Source organism: Magnolia sinica, chromosome 3 (assembly GCF_029962835.1).
Source record: "Magnolia sinica isolate HGM2019 chromosome 3, MsV1, whole genome shotgun sequence".
Classification (NCBI taxonomy): Eukaryota; Viridiplantae; Streptophyta; class Magnoliopsida; order Magnoliales; family Magnoliaceae; genus Magnolia; species Magnolia sinica.
The window spans coordinates 11,940,969-11,958,514 of NC_080575.1; the positions used below are offsets into that span (position 1 = coordinate 11,940,969).

The 17,546-nt window shown below is 38.8% G+C and overlaps 1 protein-coding gene across 2 annotated transcripts in view; it reads right to left on the reverse strand.

The window, feature by feature from the left end:
- The window catches only part of LOC131239529 (uridine/cytidine kinase UKL1, chloroplastic), a 31,779-nt gene extending 15,587 nt beyond the window's left edge, over positions 1-16,192 (reverse strand). For both annotated transcript variants that reach the window (XM_058237274.1, XM_058237273.1), the window contains exons 1-4: positions 15,908-16,192; positions 10,915-11,006; positions 5,801-5,870; positions 4,676-4,794 (exon numbers count right to left, since the gene is read on the reverse strand). In XM_058237274.1, the coding sequence (XP_058093257.1) occupies positions 4,676-4,794; positions 5,801-5,870; positions 10,915-11,006; positions 15,908-16,070 (444 nt within the window). In that variant the 5' untranslated portion in view covers positions 16,071-16,192. The remainder of the gene's footprint in view (positions 1-4,675; positions 4,795-5,800; positions 5,871-10,914; positions 11,007-15,907) is intronic.
- Between the last annotated feature and the right edge of the window lie 1,354 nt (positions 16,193-17,546).

Consider the following 17,546-nt stretch of genomic DNA (forward strand, 5'->3'; position numbering starts at 1 on the left):
ACATTTTGTCCCATAAAGCATGGTTGGTCTTATGTCATCCTATAAAATTTCCCTTTCATTTTGACAGGTATGCAACAATCACCTGAAACTCCAAAGGAACATCTCCATTTCTTCCACTCCACTTGAATTCTACGGGCAACATCCTTCTCAATCTCTCCACTCTCATGAATTATCAACCCAAGATACCAAAAGTGGTCATTTTGGGAAACTAAAAAAAGGAATTCTAAAAAACTGCATCGAAGCCATTCACTTCAAGCAGGTGAACACTATATTTCAGTCACGGCACTCTACCTGTCTATCAAACAGTAAGAAGACATCATGTTTCAAAAGAGAACTGATCACATATGACTGGTCATAGGTTAACCAGGCCCCTTTTTATAATCATTTTCCCATTGAAGATATCTGATATTTTTCATGAGTGGAAACAAACATTCAAAGGCATAGAACGGGCTGTAGGTAGTTTTCATTTCAGGAAAGTGACAGATGTCAGAATTTGGTAATTTTTCAGTAGCCTAACAGCTCCTACTCAATAACAGAATTTCATGTATTTGGAAGCCCTTTTGGGAGTTGAGGATGGTGATGATGACATCCATGTGAATTCTTCCATGAAAATTGATCTAAGGACTAGGGGGATCTACTGAGTCTCCCTGTCGAAGGTTGTACCCTTCGGCAAGGTGCATAATGAGTCCAATCCAGCAACTTGCTGGTTAAGAAGACAAGTCAGGGGGCATGGAATCTGTGTTGGTTGGTGGCCAACGCTGTCACAAGAAATAATGTAGGCAAGATAGGCGGCGTAGTGCTAGCCTAAATGAGCTGAAGCTCCAAAAAAGTCATCCATCACATGCTATGTTAGGTCCCTCAGACAGTGCAGGTTATTCTCCTCTCCCCTCTCCTCTCTCAACTGCTAGTCCAGTTTTAGTGCATAGTATTCTTGGCTTCCTGCTTCATTATCGAACTGTGTTAGCAAAGCACTTCCCAGCGGTGCACGTCATCAGAACCTCTTCAGCAGTCCTCTTTTTAAAAGAATGCATCAGCAGTAAAGTTAGCAGAACATTCCTCTCAGTTTGGCAGACTATCCTTGGTGCTAAGTAGTGCAAATAAGCAAACCACTCTTAAGCCATGGAAGAAGCTATCCTGTCATGCCCACTAGCAAAGCCCAATACCAGAGGGTGTGCAGTAGCAAACCCTTCTTTTTCTTAATCAACATCACCTTCTTTTTCTTCATCTACATCAAGTTTGGATGCCTATGAGTTTTTTAAGTTGTAAGTAGAAGTGAAAGAAAGTTACAGGTAATCATGTTTGTATGTAAGCTGTAAATTACAGGTAATTTAGTTTATGTGTTTGGATAACCTGTAAGTTGGTTACAGGTAATAAATTGTATATTCACACCAATCAGAGCTTGGAATAGTGAATCGTTTAAAAATTACATGGACACATAAGAAACTTGGATAAAAGTATGCCATTTTATTAAGGCCATCTATATGAATAGTTGGGCCAATTCTTAGGCTAAACTAATCATCAGGTGGGGCCATAAAGGTGGGTCCATGTATTCAAAATGCTTGTGAAAGCCAAAGGGCCTACTTCCACATTGTTCGTATGGCCCACGATGTTGTTTATACGCTATCTAATCCATTCATCATGTTAGCCTAGGTATGATGACATGAAAAAAATCAGGTCATTCCAAAACCAAGGTGGATCACACCACGTGATCTTCGAGGTCTTAGGCATGATTTCACAATGTTCTCTAAGTTGTGGCCCGCCTAAACTTTCGATCAACTTGATTTTTCATTTCTACGGTGAGCATGAGAAGAACATGATGGACAGGGTGGATCAGCATTTCTATGTTCAATCAAACACGGTTTCCTCTCGATCAAACCAAGCCCCTAAGTAGGTTATAGTAAGAGATGTAGAAGGAAAGGTTAGAAAAAAGTTACTAGTAATGCATAATTGATTGTTGTCACCGGTGTTTTAAATATCAATGATAGTAGCCGATATATCCCACGATATATCTTGTATCTCACCTGTGTGATACGAAATGCATAACTAGTGCCGATATATCCCACCTATTCCATCTAATGAGCATTTTCGATTTTCAAACCGTTTTTTTGCTATAAATCACGTTAATTCAGTGTCAAATGGTTACAAATCTATGACTCTTCACGTTTTCCATGAAAAACCATGGATTTGAAGCTTCGATTTTGAGATTTGGGGGAGATGGGGAAAGTTGCAGAAAACTGAGAAAAATCGAAATTTCTCAATTTCTTGCAAATCAATTGCAATCTTTGTATCCAAACACAAAATCAAACATGTATGTAACCTGATCTAGTGATTCTTCTTTTGCTTTTGAATGTATTGCTTGTGTTTCCATATATGTCTTTTTACGTTTTTAAATTATATGAATAGACTTTAAATATACTTGCATGTATTAGAACCCTATACAAAGGAAACTCTTATTATGTGCATTTTTTTTTATAATGTTTTGATTTATAAGTATGTATTAATGTCTTTTTTAACAATCCTTGAAGTTTCCATGAAAAATTCGACCAATTTCCCAATGTTCCCATGTTTCCCAACAACAACGATAAATTACGTGATACAACCGATATATCACATGCGATAACCGATATGTATCCATATCCCAAGGGTGTGATACATTATGCGAAAATGATATTTAAAACATGGTTGTAACTACACTGAAAATACAAAAGAAAATACTAAGATGGGGCCATAAGGTTCAAATTCCAAAATCTGAGGTTCATTGAATCGACATGCATGCATCAAATAAACATTACATGGGCCCTAGGAGGTTTTTATTGGTGGACATTCAATCACTATTGTTTTCCTATGGCGTGGTCCACCTGAGATTTAGATCTGCCTCATTTTTAGGATCAAGCCCTAAAATGATCTGAAAAATTGGATGGATGGCATGGATAAAACACATACAACATGGTGGGGCCCACAGGGCACCGACCAATGGCCACATGGCTATTGGCAGCATCACTAGCCAAACCATGTCCATGCCGCCCTGATGCAAGAGAAAAGAAGAAGAAGAAGAAACAATGAAAATGGCGAAAAAAGAAATAACAGAAGGGGGGTTAATGCTCGTTATCACTGCTAGAGCTAGGAGGGGAAGAGAGGGAGAGAGAGAGAGAGAGAGAGAGAGAGACTGCTGAGAGAGGGAGGGAGAGACTGCTGAGGGAGAGGGAGAGAGACTCTGAGAGAGGGAGAAGGAGATGCTCAAAGCAGGTAGGTGGTCCTTCAATGCAAGCCGCATTTCCACCTCCTTTTCTCAAATTCAAAACACGTAGTTATTGCCTATAAGAAAGTAACCTGTGAGTGAAAAAACATCATATTCCCCCGTAACATTTCTTGCTTCCTTAATACAAAGTTACAAGTTGAAATTTTGTCATCTGTAAGATTTCTCCCTCAAACGCCAACTGTAACTTACATTTTGCAGAAGTTACAGACCTCCAAACGGCCCCTAAAGGACATCTAACTTGTGTGGTTACAAGTAAACAGTAAGGCCACAGGATCTGAAGAGGACAAGTAAGTTGTGTGATGAACTAAGCACTCCTCCATTCAATTTAGAATATGAATGTGAAGACTGCCTAGAGAAAAATAAAATAAAATTAATGACATGAGGGGTGTCCCCGCCCCTATTTTAAGGCGAGAGTAGTCCCTGTGGATGCACACAATCACCCACAAACCACGTGAATTGGGTAATCCCAGAGAGGGGAATCGAACTCACATCTATGGGGAGCAAACTCACGGCGCTAACCATTCGCCCAAACCCCGTGCAGGTGCCCAAAGAAGTTTTGCAGTTGTACAAATGCAAAAATGGGGTTGCTGGACATCAATTTAACATTTTCCCAACGGTCGATGTTTGTAGTCAAATATCATGAGAAAGGATAAAGAAAAGAAAAGAAAAACAAACAAACAAAATTGCAGCCATAGGTCGTGACTTTGTAAAGAGAAAGCAAGTTACTAAATTTCATCCAGAAACTACTAAAATCAATCAATAGCCCCACCATCTATGTGCTGTACCAAACAATAGGCTGCCCTGGTCATCAAGGAGGTTCCACACTTAATGTCAAATATGGACTCCTAGTCAATTCCTTCTAACTCTATATCATTCAAAAAAAAATCCTTTAAACCATCTATCTTTCATACACGCAGCCTGATGGCTAGACTGGCCTGATTTGCAGGCCATGGAACACATATTGTAGGGCCCGCTAAATGAACAGTTGGATTTCACACATGTGCCAGGTTTAGACACGTGCAGAGTGTACATTCAACATCTCCTAATGAGTGGCCATCATGATCCCCCACCCCAAAAAAAGAAGGGAAATAAATTTTTTGTAAAATAAATTAAGTTTATAGTGTAAATCAATCTATTGGTATCACTTTGCAGCAGTTGTTTGCTAACAGGTTACTGGAAGATCTGAAATAATTGATCTCCGAGATAATGATCTAGATCACTACATAACGCTAGAGTGTACATCTAGATGCAACTTCTAGTCTCAGAGTTGTGCTTTCCTTTGGAAACGACAAGATATTGCACGTCTGGTAGGACCATTCCAACCATAACAATATTAAGCAGGATAATGAAAGAGAGCAACAAATTTCCATACAAAAAATAAGAAAATAACACTTATCGTTTTACACAACAACTAACCTTACGAAAGCTTTCTGAGCATCGCCGATGGTTCTTAAAATCATATATAGGTATATTGACAGACTGCCCACATTTGAGCTTCCCAATGCATTCGAGGAGTTGCTCAGTGTCGAAAGCATCTACACAGAAACTACTACATGTTTTAACAGCATTTAAGTACTACAAATGGAGTAAATTCATTATTATTATTATTTTTTTTTTTAAAAAAAAGGATGACCACCCATATGAGAGACACAGGAAAAGAAACACTTGGATCACAATAATGAATATCTTATATGTTTCTCTTGAAACCATTTTTTTTTTTTTAGCTCTGTTTTGCTGTTTTTTTGAAACCTCTTGCTTCCAAACTGTTTCTAACTCCTACTACTAATTTCGACCAACCTTAGCTAGGTATTTGATAGAAAAACACATTATATTATAGATTTTTTGAATCAAAGCTCGGTGGGTCATTTTTTAGAAATTCGTCAAAAATAGGTATCTATACTTTTTTAAATATATTTTATTGTTTTAATCATGTCATATGATGTGTTAATCATAGTAGAACATGTTAATGTGCATTATACATATTTGGGGTGCTGGTTGAAGGGAAAATTCGAAAAAAAAAAATGATGCATATGATGTTTTTTTCTATATACGCATTTATTTTGGCCCTTTTTTTGAAAATTCGAAAATCATTTTTTAATGATTCTTTTGCTGTTTTAATGATGCCATATGATGTGTTAATCATAGTAGAACATGATAATGTGCATTTTACATATTTGGGGTGCCATTTTATATTTTTTTAATATTTTTTTCTATTTACGCATTTATTTCATACGTAACGGCCCGTTACGCAGTGCGGGGCCATAATGCTGGATTTGAAAGGGAAAAAAAAAAGGCCCGTAAGTCTGTAATGGACCCATGATGGACCAATACAGGGCCGTTACAGATCAATACGGGCACATAATGGTGCGATACGGGGCCAATACATTTTTTCCTTTAAAATGATTTCGACCATTTTGCCCATATCATAATGGCCATGAGGCTGGCCGCTATGGCCACTGTTACCGTTATTGAATACCTCGTTTGAAACAGCTTAAACAGAAACAAAACTGCATTAAACTAAGTTCAAATAGAAAAAATTACCAGGATGGTCAAAATTGTACTCATGAACACGTTCAGATTCTTCTGCAGTCAACCCACGGTAGAATGAATCCTATAAAATTGCCACAACAACAAAATATGCATGAGGGGATCTTTCAAGATGGAAGATTTGCAAGGGAAGAATCTAAAGGCCACATGAGATAAGGTTCAAAAGAATGATGTAGAATATAATAAGGTGATAATTAGCTATTAATAAGTATATTGTGACCTCCCCATTTTTTATGAGTCTCTGTCCGCCAGGTTGCTACAATCCACCTGTTTTAAGCCCTCACACTGTTAGAATGTAGGTAGGATCATGGGATTATGAGAATCAGCCCACAATTTCTCATACAATCGTTACCCCACAAAAGATATGAATAAACACAAAAAATAAATAAAAGAACTAAGCTATTAAAGCATTAGTTATCAACTCATATCTCGCATTGGGTAAAACAACAGCAACAAATTTGAGCATTGGACCCAACATATTTAAGTAGTTACTTCTCAAAAGCTCAGAGAATCTCTCCCTCGAGAAAGGCAACCTCCATTTGCATTACTGGTATTCATATTTATAGGTTATTACAACCAAAGACCTGAGAACGACTCAAGGCCCCAAAATATTCTTCAAAAGTACCCATGCAGTCTGAACCATCCATCCAATCTAATCCCAAAATACACATAAAACCAATCCAATTTCCTATCATTTCCTGTCTAATAGAGCCTTAAACAAATAGTATCCCAAAAACCTAGCTAAATGGCTTTAGAACAGTCTAAAAATGCCAATAATATATTTACAAGAATAGGATAATAAATAGAATATGCTTGTCTTTACGATCTAGATATGAATCAAAATCTGCTGGTCCCTTCACAAAAACTGCTTTAAATAAATAAATCCAAACTGATCTTTGATCTAAACCCCTAACCCATGACTTCTAGAAATGACAATATACAGATACGTACATATGAACAGATATGGATATTTGTGTAAGACCTGAGGCCCCGAAATTTGGTTCTTACATTGGATAGCCGTTGATTGTAGGTCCATTGGCCCCGAGAATATTTTGACTTGATCATGATGTTGTTATGTTATCGAGCCGCAAGCCGCATTTCAACCCAATGTCCGAATTTTAATATACGGACTTAAAATTAAACAATCTGAGAAATGACAACTATGTCCTTATTTTATCTGGAGGTGGGCCATCATCAACTTTTCAAAATCCGTTAGGTCCGAGATCCTAACCGTTGTGACCGTAGTCGAGTTACGGAATTACTGGAGAAAACAACATGTCAATATGACACCCGAATTGTAAGATATGAATAGATATGCACATATATATTTTCATAAAATAACTCAAATGACCTCGATTTTTTTAAAATCCTTGGAATGCTTTATTTCAAATCACTTAAATAACATTTTTTTATTCTTACCATAAGCTTAAACTTCTCAAAAACATTACAAAACACCCCCCAACCTTTCTTTTTAGACAAAAGCCAATTTTAAAACCATTTTCAAGTCCATAAACATAAAAACCCTCTTTCAACGACCCATTTCCAGCACTCTCTTTTTTGTGTCATGGAAAGCCTAAGGTGAGTGTAGAGACCCAAAAAAAAAAAAAAAAAAATAGTGGCTCAAGTTTGAAGTTGAGAAGAAGAAGAAGAAGAAAATGAAGTAGAAGACGAGTTTGAAATCCAATCATCTGATTGTTACAAGTGAGTGCATAGATTAAGACCACGCATATATGTGCGTTAGATTACTTGAAAGCCCTATAAAAGAATAGATTTTCTAGTCCATGGTTATTGAGAGAGTGTGTGTGAGAGAGAGAGAGAGAGAGAGAGAGAGAGAGAGAGAGAGAGATTTGAATTGCCCCACTAATGGCTATGATGCTGGATTTTCTGGTTTAGTTGGTTAGGCTATTGATGGAAGATTGGATGATAGAGATGAACTTGAGAAAAGGACCATGGGAGAAGCTATGTAAGATCAACCCATCATGGCCCCATCTCCACCATCAATTAAACCATCCATGTGGCCCACACCCAAGGGATTCATATGCTTTAGTTTTGTTTAAATTCATAAGTATTTCCATCGGTTTTCATCTTTGTCCCTTACAAAGTCCGCCCACTACCTGTTTGACAAAACGTTTGAAAGAGTTGTCCTTCCTCCTTTTGGTGTAGCTAACTCTTGAGCAAAAGCATGCTTGTGGCATGAAGTCTTATAGCGGAATGAATCCCGGGTTGGATTTAGATTGGCTAAGTCACGTGCATATTATATGCATGGTTCATAGTTGTTGTATCATTGTATGATTGAGAGTGAATGATTCATATCATGGTATGGTGATCATAGTGGGTTGTGTTGCGACACACGATGTGTCTATGATTAGTATGTGAACCGTCTAGATACAGGATGCATTACATAAGACCCCTATGAGGAACTTAAATTCATGAGGAGACCACATGAAGAAGGTCGTCCTATGCTTGCCTTGGAAAACATGATAAGATAGGTTGCATGTGGACTTATGCATACGGTGATTGTAAATGCAATGAAACATACTTTGTTATGACTTGAGTTGGACACCACACCGGAAATGTGTAATTCAACAAAATATGATTAGAGGGTCCCTGAGTGAAAGTCCCTAAACCCCGATTGGTACCATTGGAAGCAACCAATGCCTAGACCGGGTAGAAGAACAGAGCACTGGAATGCCGAAATACCAAAGTAAGCGGCGACTCCCACCGACGCGTGTCGATTGGTTGAGAGGTTTGACCTGACCTGCTTATGGGCAAGCAAAGATAGGTTGTGTATGACGAGCTCGTAAATTGTCCGCTATCGTTTTGTCAGGCGACTTATGACTTCTCGCTGTTAGGCAGATAGTGAGGTTCAACACAAGTGGGTTAGACTAGTTCGGCCCATGAATTATGTAGTCTCACCTTTGTAGTTGACCACAGTGGAAAAGCCTGTGCAAGTGGGTAGCAATCATATGCGAGTCCCACCTCTGTTTCAGACCTTGGTGATCCAATTGGGAAATGTGAAAAGTTATGGAAACGTTGAAAGAGTATGTATGTTACAAGTGGGTAGAAGTCCCACCTTTGGAACATGAAAAGTGGCATAATGCATTGTATCTTTATTTTATTGTTATCGGCCCAGTAGGCCTGTGCATTATATGAGCATGACATGAAACATACATTTTCATTACACACACACACACTCACTGGGCTTAGTAGCTCAAGGTTTCCTTTCTTCTTCTTTTTTACAGATGAGAGTAGGGAGCTGCAGGAGTAGAAGTTACAGACTCCAGTTGTCCTTTTTGTTTTGTACATATTAGTGTATTTTTTTTTGTAGTACCCTGTATATGTACATCAGGTATAGTAAATATGACATGGTTTATATTTTGGTTTTGCCTTGATGTGCTCAGTTGTACACAGTACCACATGTTGAATATGATGAAATTTTGAGAAATGATACGTGTTTGTCATCTTTACTTTCAGAAATCCTCCTTGTGGAGCCTCGCTTATGGGACTTAGTATGCGATAGTTGGAAGCCCCAAAATTGGAGTTCTACGCAGGCTGTCAACCAAAATTTGGTGTATAGTAATCACGGATTACTAACACTACATTTAGGAACGTGACAATTTGTATAGAAGAAATGACCAAAATACTCCCAAGAGGAAACCTATGGGTAAGTGCAAATCTTTAAATATCTTATTGGAATGGAACTGGCACCAAAATGATTCAAAAAGTATCCTCTTCATGATCTTGCTGCTGCTATGCTCCGACAATAAGTTGCATGAAACCCCAAAAGTAATCCCAAGTCCCAGTGCATGTCCCAAAGCAAGCGAAACCTTGCCAGTTTGGTTTTGATAATTGCTGCCAGAACCTTGATCCTCCAGCTACACTCTCAGGCCCTCGAACAACCACATTAGCCACTCATGACTCACTGTTGACTGTCGACTGTCGGCCATGGGTTGACCTCATTTTCAATAGCCAAGAGCCCAGGTCACCCAATGCAATGGACCAACAGAAACTCTCAAACAAGATTGTGTCCATTGAGTTGTCAATCTATAGCATGTGCAATTAATTCCTATCATTTGCCTCATAGCTACCAGTAGACAACAGGAATTTGAAAAAGACATGAAAAGTACACCGCTTAAATTTTTTTTGGAATTCCCACTTTTGGAATATAAATTCTGAAAATCCCGACCAATCATAAGGTAGCTATTCATCCAAGCACATCCAATGGTAAACATTCCTTTTACATCATTAAATATAAAGATCAATGAATTATCAGCCAAACAAATACAGCTGTTTCTAACAGCTTAACTTGATTCCCTTCGTGCATACGAGATTTCTCGACTAGGCTGCGCATAATTAAGTTTAAAAATTATCAAATGATGATGATGATGATGATGCGCTATAGTCCAGTAGGCTTTTCCCATACTTTATTATAGAAGAATTCATATGTGTGGCCCAGCCCAAGCAAGGTATTCAATAACAGTAACAGCGGCTGTAATGGCCACCGCCATTACCTTTACAATATAGGCTGTAATGGGCCAAAATTTTCTTAAATGAAAAGCAATGGCTGTTACAGCCAATATTTAAAAAAATAATAACAATAATAACTATACCGGACAGTCACAGACGGCCATTACGGGTCATTTTTTCCATAACGTGTAAGAGTACCACCGTTACCGTGACATAACCATTGTTAAATACCATGGGCCCAAGTGATTCCACCTGTGAACAACAAAGACCGATGGATGGGAGCAATCTACCATAAATCACATAAAAATGTCATGATTGTATAATAACAGCAGGGCATATAAAATGCACAGTCAGAGTAAAATTTTGTCTTCCCATCCTTTTTTGCAGGGCCGTACTTGAATGGTTGTGATCAATCACAAAAGATGGTATTGGGGCCATGTGTAATCCGCGGTGGACACCTTATCCAATCGGCCACCATAATCATAGGTGTGCCCGCTTGGGCCTCACATATAAATTCGCTCTGTGATAAGTGTGAACAATCCGTACCAGATCATAGCACTGATAGTAAAAATAGTAACAATGATAATGATAACAATAATGATAACAAAGGTGGTCACGAATTAGGAAGAGATATAATGTACCTGATTGACGAGAACAACACGGTGATCATGGAGCTGCTGGATGATCATATCACAAACTGTTGTCTTGCCTGATGCAGTACCCCCCGAAACTCCTTTTTCCAATTTTCCAAATAAATTTGTAAGTAATGAATAAAAACAAGGAGCTACCATTTACACCCATCCAATTTGATAGATATATCCTTCCTTCTTGGCAATCCAATAAAAGTTGCAGTATCATATCACCAAATTAGAATAGAAAGGGTGGTATCTATCAAATTTATTGCAGTATCGTATCACCAAATTAGAATAGAAATGATGGTTTCTATCAACCTAAGCGACCACAAGCCATTCCACAGGAAAAAGAAGAAGAAGAAGAAGAAGAAGAGGAATTTACACCCACCCTGTTTGATTGATACACTTATTTTACTTTCTAATATTGTGTCACCAAAATTGGGAAAGAAAGGGTGTACCTATCAGACAGGTGGGTGGGTGTATCGATTCCTAGAAGAAATCATTACAAAGAAACGAGTTTACACTCATTACTAACACCAAACAGTTTCAATATGTACGCCCTTTCTTTCTACTTTGTAATATTGTATCCCAAAGTTTGAAAAGAAGAGGCACATCAATCAAACAGCGTTAGCATATATATCAATTCCTAGAAGACATCAAGATAAAAGACTGGGAACTTGCAGCCACCATTAACAACCACACTGTTTGCTAGATACACCATTTTTTCCATTTGATAGATACACCCATTCTTTCCATTTAATAATTATTATTTGCATCAATGTAAATTTTTTTTTAGAGGCAACAGAAAATTTTTATTTAAAAACAGAAAAGAAGAAAAACAGACAACAGCAAGAAAGAAAGAAACAGAGATCTGCTGAGATAGCAGACCAACATTAACACCCTAAAAGACAAAGGTCATAGCCTTTTAAACCCTTAACGTTAACCGCCCATTCAACAAGCAACCTCTTGGCTCTAGACCCAACAGCGGAAACTGAAGACGACGAATCGTTGAAGCATCTATCGTTCCTTTCTATCCAGAATGACCACCAAATTGCCATAATGGCCATTCTCCAAACGGAAGTTCTGGGTTTACCAAACCTGAAACCGTACCAAGTAGATAGGAGATTGTGGGCCGAATCTGGAATACACCACAAAATGTTGAACCGCTGACAGAAGTCGTTCCAAATTTGAGAAATGAAGGGGCAATGTACCAAAAGATGGTCCACCAATTCCGCTTCTCGTATACAACATAGACAGAAATTGACAAGCAGCATTCCTCTCTTTCTGAGGTTATCTATAATCAGGATTCTGTTACGGCCCACTAGCCACCCAAAACAAATAAATTTGGGGGGCACCAGGAATCTCCAGATGAAAGGGGAAGCTGAGACAGAAGTATTTGGAGAAGGGGAGAGATAAGAATAAAAAGATCTGACCGTAAAGGAGCTTGACTTATCTATCCTCCAGATCAGCTTGTCAGACTCAGATTTCTGCGGCATGGTGTTAGAGATGCAGTCCAGGAGGTCCAAGAACTCGGGGATCTCGCTGTCTCTGAGGTTTCTAGCACATCTCACGTCCCAAACTGTTTGAGCAGCCGTGATCGAGTAGCACATCAATGTAAATAAGTTTAGCAATACTTGTAACTTTCAAATGCTAAGTGCCCAACCTAATTAAATTAGATTAGAAAATTACCAAAACCCTTTCAATAGTTGTATATATTATTAAAGGTATACAGATAAAACAGGAATGTAAAATGCCTTGATACTCCCTCTTCTTATAGTATAGATTTGCTAGCTATAACTTCCCTCCACATGGCCCCTATTCCTACCTGAATCATCAGCACCATTTTAAACGAAGAGCCCAATAGCTATAACTTCCATCCATAAAGCCCCTACTCCTACCAGAACCATCACCACCATTTTATACAAAGAGCCAATTTTTTTTCTTTCTTTCTTTTTTTGTCAATTCAATTATTCCAATCCCTCCCCCAGCTTTGGATCTTTGCACCTAGTCCCAAACCATCACCGCCATTTTAAAACAAGAGCCCCATTCTTTTTTTTCTTTCTTTTCTTTTTTAATTCTTCTGCTACCAATCCCTCCCTTAGCTTTGGATCTTTGCACCTAGTCCTGCTTTATCATGTGGAGTTTGCCTCCTTTCCTTCCTAATGGGAGTTTGTTTACACGCATTTAGATATATAAATTCTGAATCTCTAATTAACATATGTATATCAGATTTGTGCATGTTTGTTTGAGCCAACTTTCCCGTGTAAACCGGTTCACACCTACCCATTTTTCTATGTGAATGGCCAAAAAATTTAAACGCCTCTCCCATGAGGAAACACTTTCCTATGTAAACTAGCCCCTTTGGTTTTGCTAGCTCAATATTGAATGTCCACTTATTAAACCACTAATTGGATGGTACCTAATCTAAGTGATTGAGAAGAATGGGAAATCAGAGGTGGGTACCACATGACGAACAGTCCACATCAGTGCTTAGACCTCTCTAGTGGACCATCCATTTCCCAAAACACTATTTGAATAGTTAGGATCATATAATCAAATTGATCTAAGAGGGATGAGAAAGCAAAGGTGCGCCATATGTTGATGATCCACATCCATGCTTAGACCTCTCTATTGATGATTTAAAATAATATAAGCAACAGTATTAAATCAATTTTGTTGCTAGTTCTTTAGCTTTATACTTAAGCTTTGCCCAATTTTCCAATTATTGCACTAAATATCTTAAAATTCCATCATATTTTGCACCAAATTAGATGAACCAAAAATGGAATTTCATCATATTTTGTGCAACCAAGTACAACCTTAATTGAAATACTAAAAGTAACGAGTAGCTTAAGCCACAAACTACTTAGCTTACGCTTGACGCTTCAAAGGGGTGAACACTATGCTACATGCTATTCTCTATTTAAAACATTGGCAAAAGCAATGGGAGCCAAGTGTCAACTCATTTAATGAAGAAAAAGATAGAGTAGTGTGGCTCCTTAATTCAAAAGGAGCACAGACTTAGCGGGGGGATTGGGCATCGATGCCATTGAGACTTTCCACTTTGATAGAAGCTTCCGTCCAATCGCAAAGCTGCTCTAGTTGTCCAATCGCTAGGCACCACGTGCCTTGAAGCGAACCAACAACCACATCTCCCTTCTACCAATCAAAGGTTCGCATGCATTCATAATCTGTAATACAGTGGGATTCTTCCACTCCAATGACCCATCCAGCTATATAAATACAACCACTTCTCATTAAGAGGGGACAGTCACACGGTTTAAGAGTTTAAGAACAAGTAGCAGAGCAAAATAAGGCTCTAAGCTCCCTTCTCACTGTGACCCCACACTGAGCATACAAGAGCGCCTAATCAAGCCTCAATCCACACCACTACATCGGTGGTTTCCCCATAGGCTGTTCACTCTTACAGAAGAGATGTGCCCAACCTTAACTCCACCAGGAGTAGGTGCGGAAGGCTATACCCTGCTGCACTGTCATAGCCTTGCCAAGCAGTGTACTAAGCACTGTATTAAGCAGGCAGTACACCAAGTGTTGCATCGATGTGTTGCATGATACAGGTAGTAGTGCATGCTACATCCCATTGGTGGTGTTTTCAAACACTACTTTGCACTAGGTCCACTGGGCTAGCTCATTCCCTCATAGTTAAAGAGATGATCATATGCCTCAAGGTTAGTGGAACCTAAACGCTTCGTGGTTAAGGCTATCTAACCTTCATGGTTGGGTGAGTAGCTCAACATTCTATGCTAAAGAACTATTCAACCCAATGGCTAACAGAAACACTCAACACCAGCAGCTAATAAGTCTCCTTGATACTTGATGTTCACAGAGAATACTCTAGACCAAGGTATTCCATAATGGCCACTGCCATTACCATTATAATATGGGCTGTTATGGCCCCCACAATGGCCATTACAGCTCTTGTTCTTCTTCTTTTGAAAAACCTATTTCAGCCCCGTAACTGACTGTTACAAGGCCGGTACGGGTCAATTTTTCTATAAGGGCCATTACAGCTGTTGCAACCTCAAAGCGTAACGGTTACCACCATCACCTTTATATAACTGTTTTGGAATACCTTGCTCTAAACAATACCCAAATACTGCTCAAAGCTCTATGTCAACATCCTTTGACATCCCAAGCTGCAAATGATTAGATTAGGATTACATCCAGCCTACATAGTGCACAAACTGCACCACTAACACATCACAATTCATCATGTTTAGATGGTTTTCCCTTCTAATCAAGGATTTTCTCTAAGAAATTTAATTAACGCCTTGTAGCTCGTCACTACCCGGAATGTACATGTTCCCAAATCTAATAAAACCCTCCAAGGGAGAAACCCGCGTCCAAATGTCTATAATATGAATGATTCATTCTGAAACTCCAAAGCAAGCAAACACCAAATATTTCAAAACAGGCTCATAAAACAGGTGCATCCTTTATTCCTTCTTCGAACTATTGCATCACTGAAAATAGGAAAGAAAACGCATACCCATCACAAGGATTGGGTGTAAATATCAATCCCCATAAAACATCATCATAAAAGAATACGAATTGACACTTTACACCCCCGTTTCATTCTCAATAGATACACCCTCTCTTTTCACTTTGTACTACTATAACACTAAATTCAGAAAATAATGGACTTATGTTTCAAAAAGAGTGCACCTAAATATCATTTCTCTAAAAATACAGAGAGAGAGAGAGAGAGAGAGAGAGAGAGGTTTGGGCCTTCCTTCTAATCTTTTGGAATACAATAGTAAAAGGTGGACGAGGTTATTACCAAAATTAAAAAAGAATGGGCGTATCCATCAAATAGGGTGGGCTCTTACTTTCTAGTTGGTACCATTCACTCACATGAACTAGAAAAGTGGGAGGCGTATTCATCAAATGGGGTGGGTCTAGATATCAATTCGTCAAAATCCATTATGATCGGCAAAGAAGACGAAAAATCGAGAGAGATTAGGTTTTGGAGCGTCCGTACCAATGACGAAGGGCTGTTTGGGGGCATTGTCGTCTTGCAGGGCTGAAGGAGGATGAGAATAAGAAGAAGAAGAGGAAGAACGAGGAGATGAGGTTTGGAGAAGGCCGTCGAGGCGGAGACCAGAGAAGTGCGCTCCTGAGGCAGCTTCCATCATGTAATCCATCGCCTTCACGTCCTCTGGAGTCTTCGACTGATCCTACGGCGTATACACCATATGCTTCGGTGTGTGTATATGACGGCTCTGGAATCTCTCTCCCATTTAGAGAGAGGAAAGGCCTCTGCAGACCAACGTCCCTTTCCTGGCACCGGATTCGGTGTGTACGGGGAAAAACTCCAAGTTCGGTGAGTGCTGACGTGGCTAGATTTGATTGGTGTGCGTAACGTCAGTTGTGTTTTCCCTTAATTAAGGAGAAATTTAGGACTGTAAACCCCACCTTTTAGCCAGCTGTTTTTACGAAAGAAGACAAACTTTGTTTTGCAACTTATACCTGCACGTGCTGAGACCGAATTTCAGGACGAAAATACCCCTCCTTTCACGGAAACGGACTGGGTACTCCGCCTGCCACCAGCCAATGGCGGATGGTCAGTGGTCTGTGGGCCCCACTATGATGTATGATTTTCATCCATGCCCTCCATATACTTTTTCAAATCATTTTATGGTATGATACCAAAAATGAGGTATATCCAAATCTCAAGTGTACCACATTACAGGAAACAGTGTTGAATGAGCATCAACCATTAGAAACCTTTAGGGGGCCCACTGTGATGTTTGTGAGAAATCCTCCCCGTCTAAGTTCATTCATATAGTCACAAAGACCTGGATGAAGAGGAAAAACAACTTTCATAATGATCCAAAACTTTTGTAACCCCTAACAGGTTTTCAATGGTAGACGTTCAATTCCCCACTGCCTTTTAGAGTGTGGTCCACTTGATAGTTAGATCTATCTTATTTTTAGTCTCAAGACTTAATATGAGTACGCCACATAGATGGACGGTTTGGATATAACACAGACCTCATGATGGGACCCACAAAAGTAACACAGCATTAAAAAAATAAAAAGTCATAGATTGCAGCGGCCGTGCAGTATAGCTATGGCTATAATTTGTAGCTTTGAAAATTATGAATTCTGGACTTTTTCGATAATATCGGAAGCCTTTTGATATATCGAAGGACCTATAGCTACGGATAATAACCGTAGCGAATCTATGCAAAGTTTATGTTTATTTTTATTTTTTTACTTGAAGAACTTTATTCTACCTACAATATTCTCTAATACACATTTATATAAATATGTATATATAAGCATATAAAAAAAATTTCTCTCTTTTTTTCATTTCTTTCTTTATTAATTTAACAAGAATATCTTCTAAACCAGAATTAATTACCTAGCGTACCCTATATGATTTTGGGATAGGATAAGCTACTTTAGCCAACCAACCCGGTTATTTTGCAAAATTCCATCAGGTCGATGGTCGAAAATCTATTTCATTCACTTCGTGGTCAATTTCATTCATTTCTTTTACTTCGCGATCAATTTTCTGTTTGCCCCGCTCAATTTTCTGTTTGCCCCGCTCAATTTCATATTTGCCCCGCTCAATTTCATGTTTGCCCTACCCAATTTTCAGTTTGCCCTGTTCA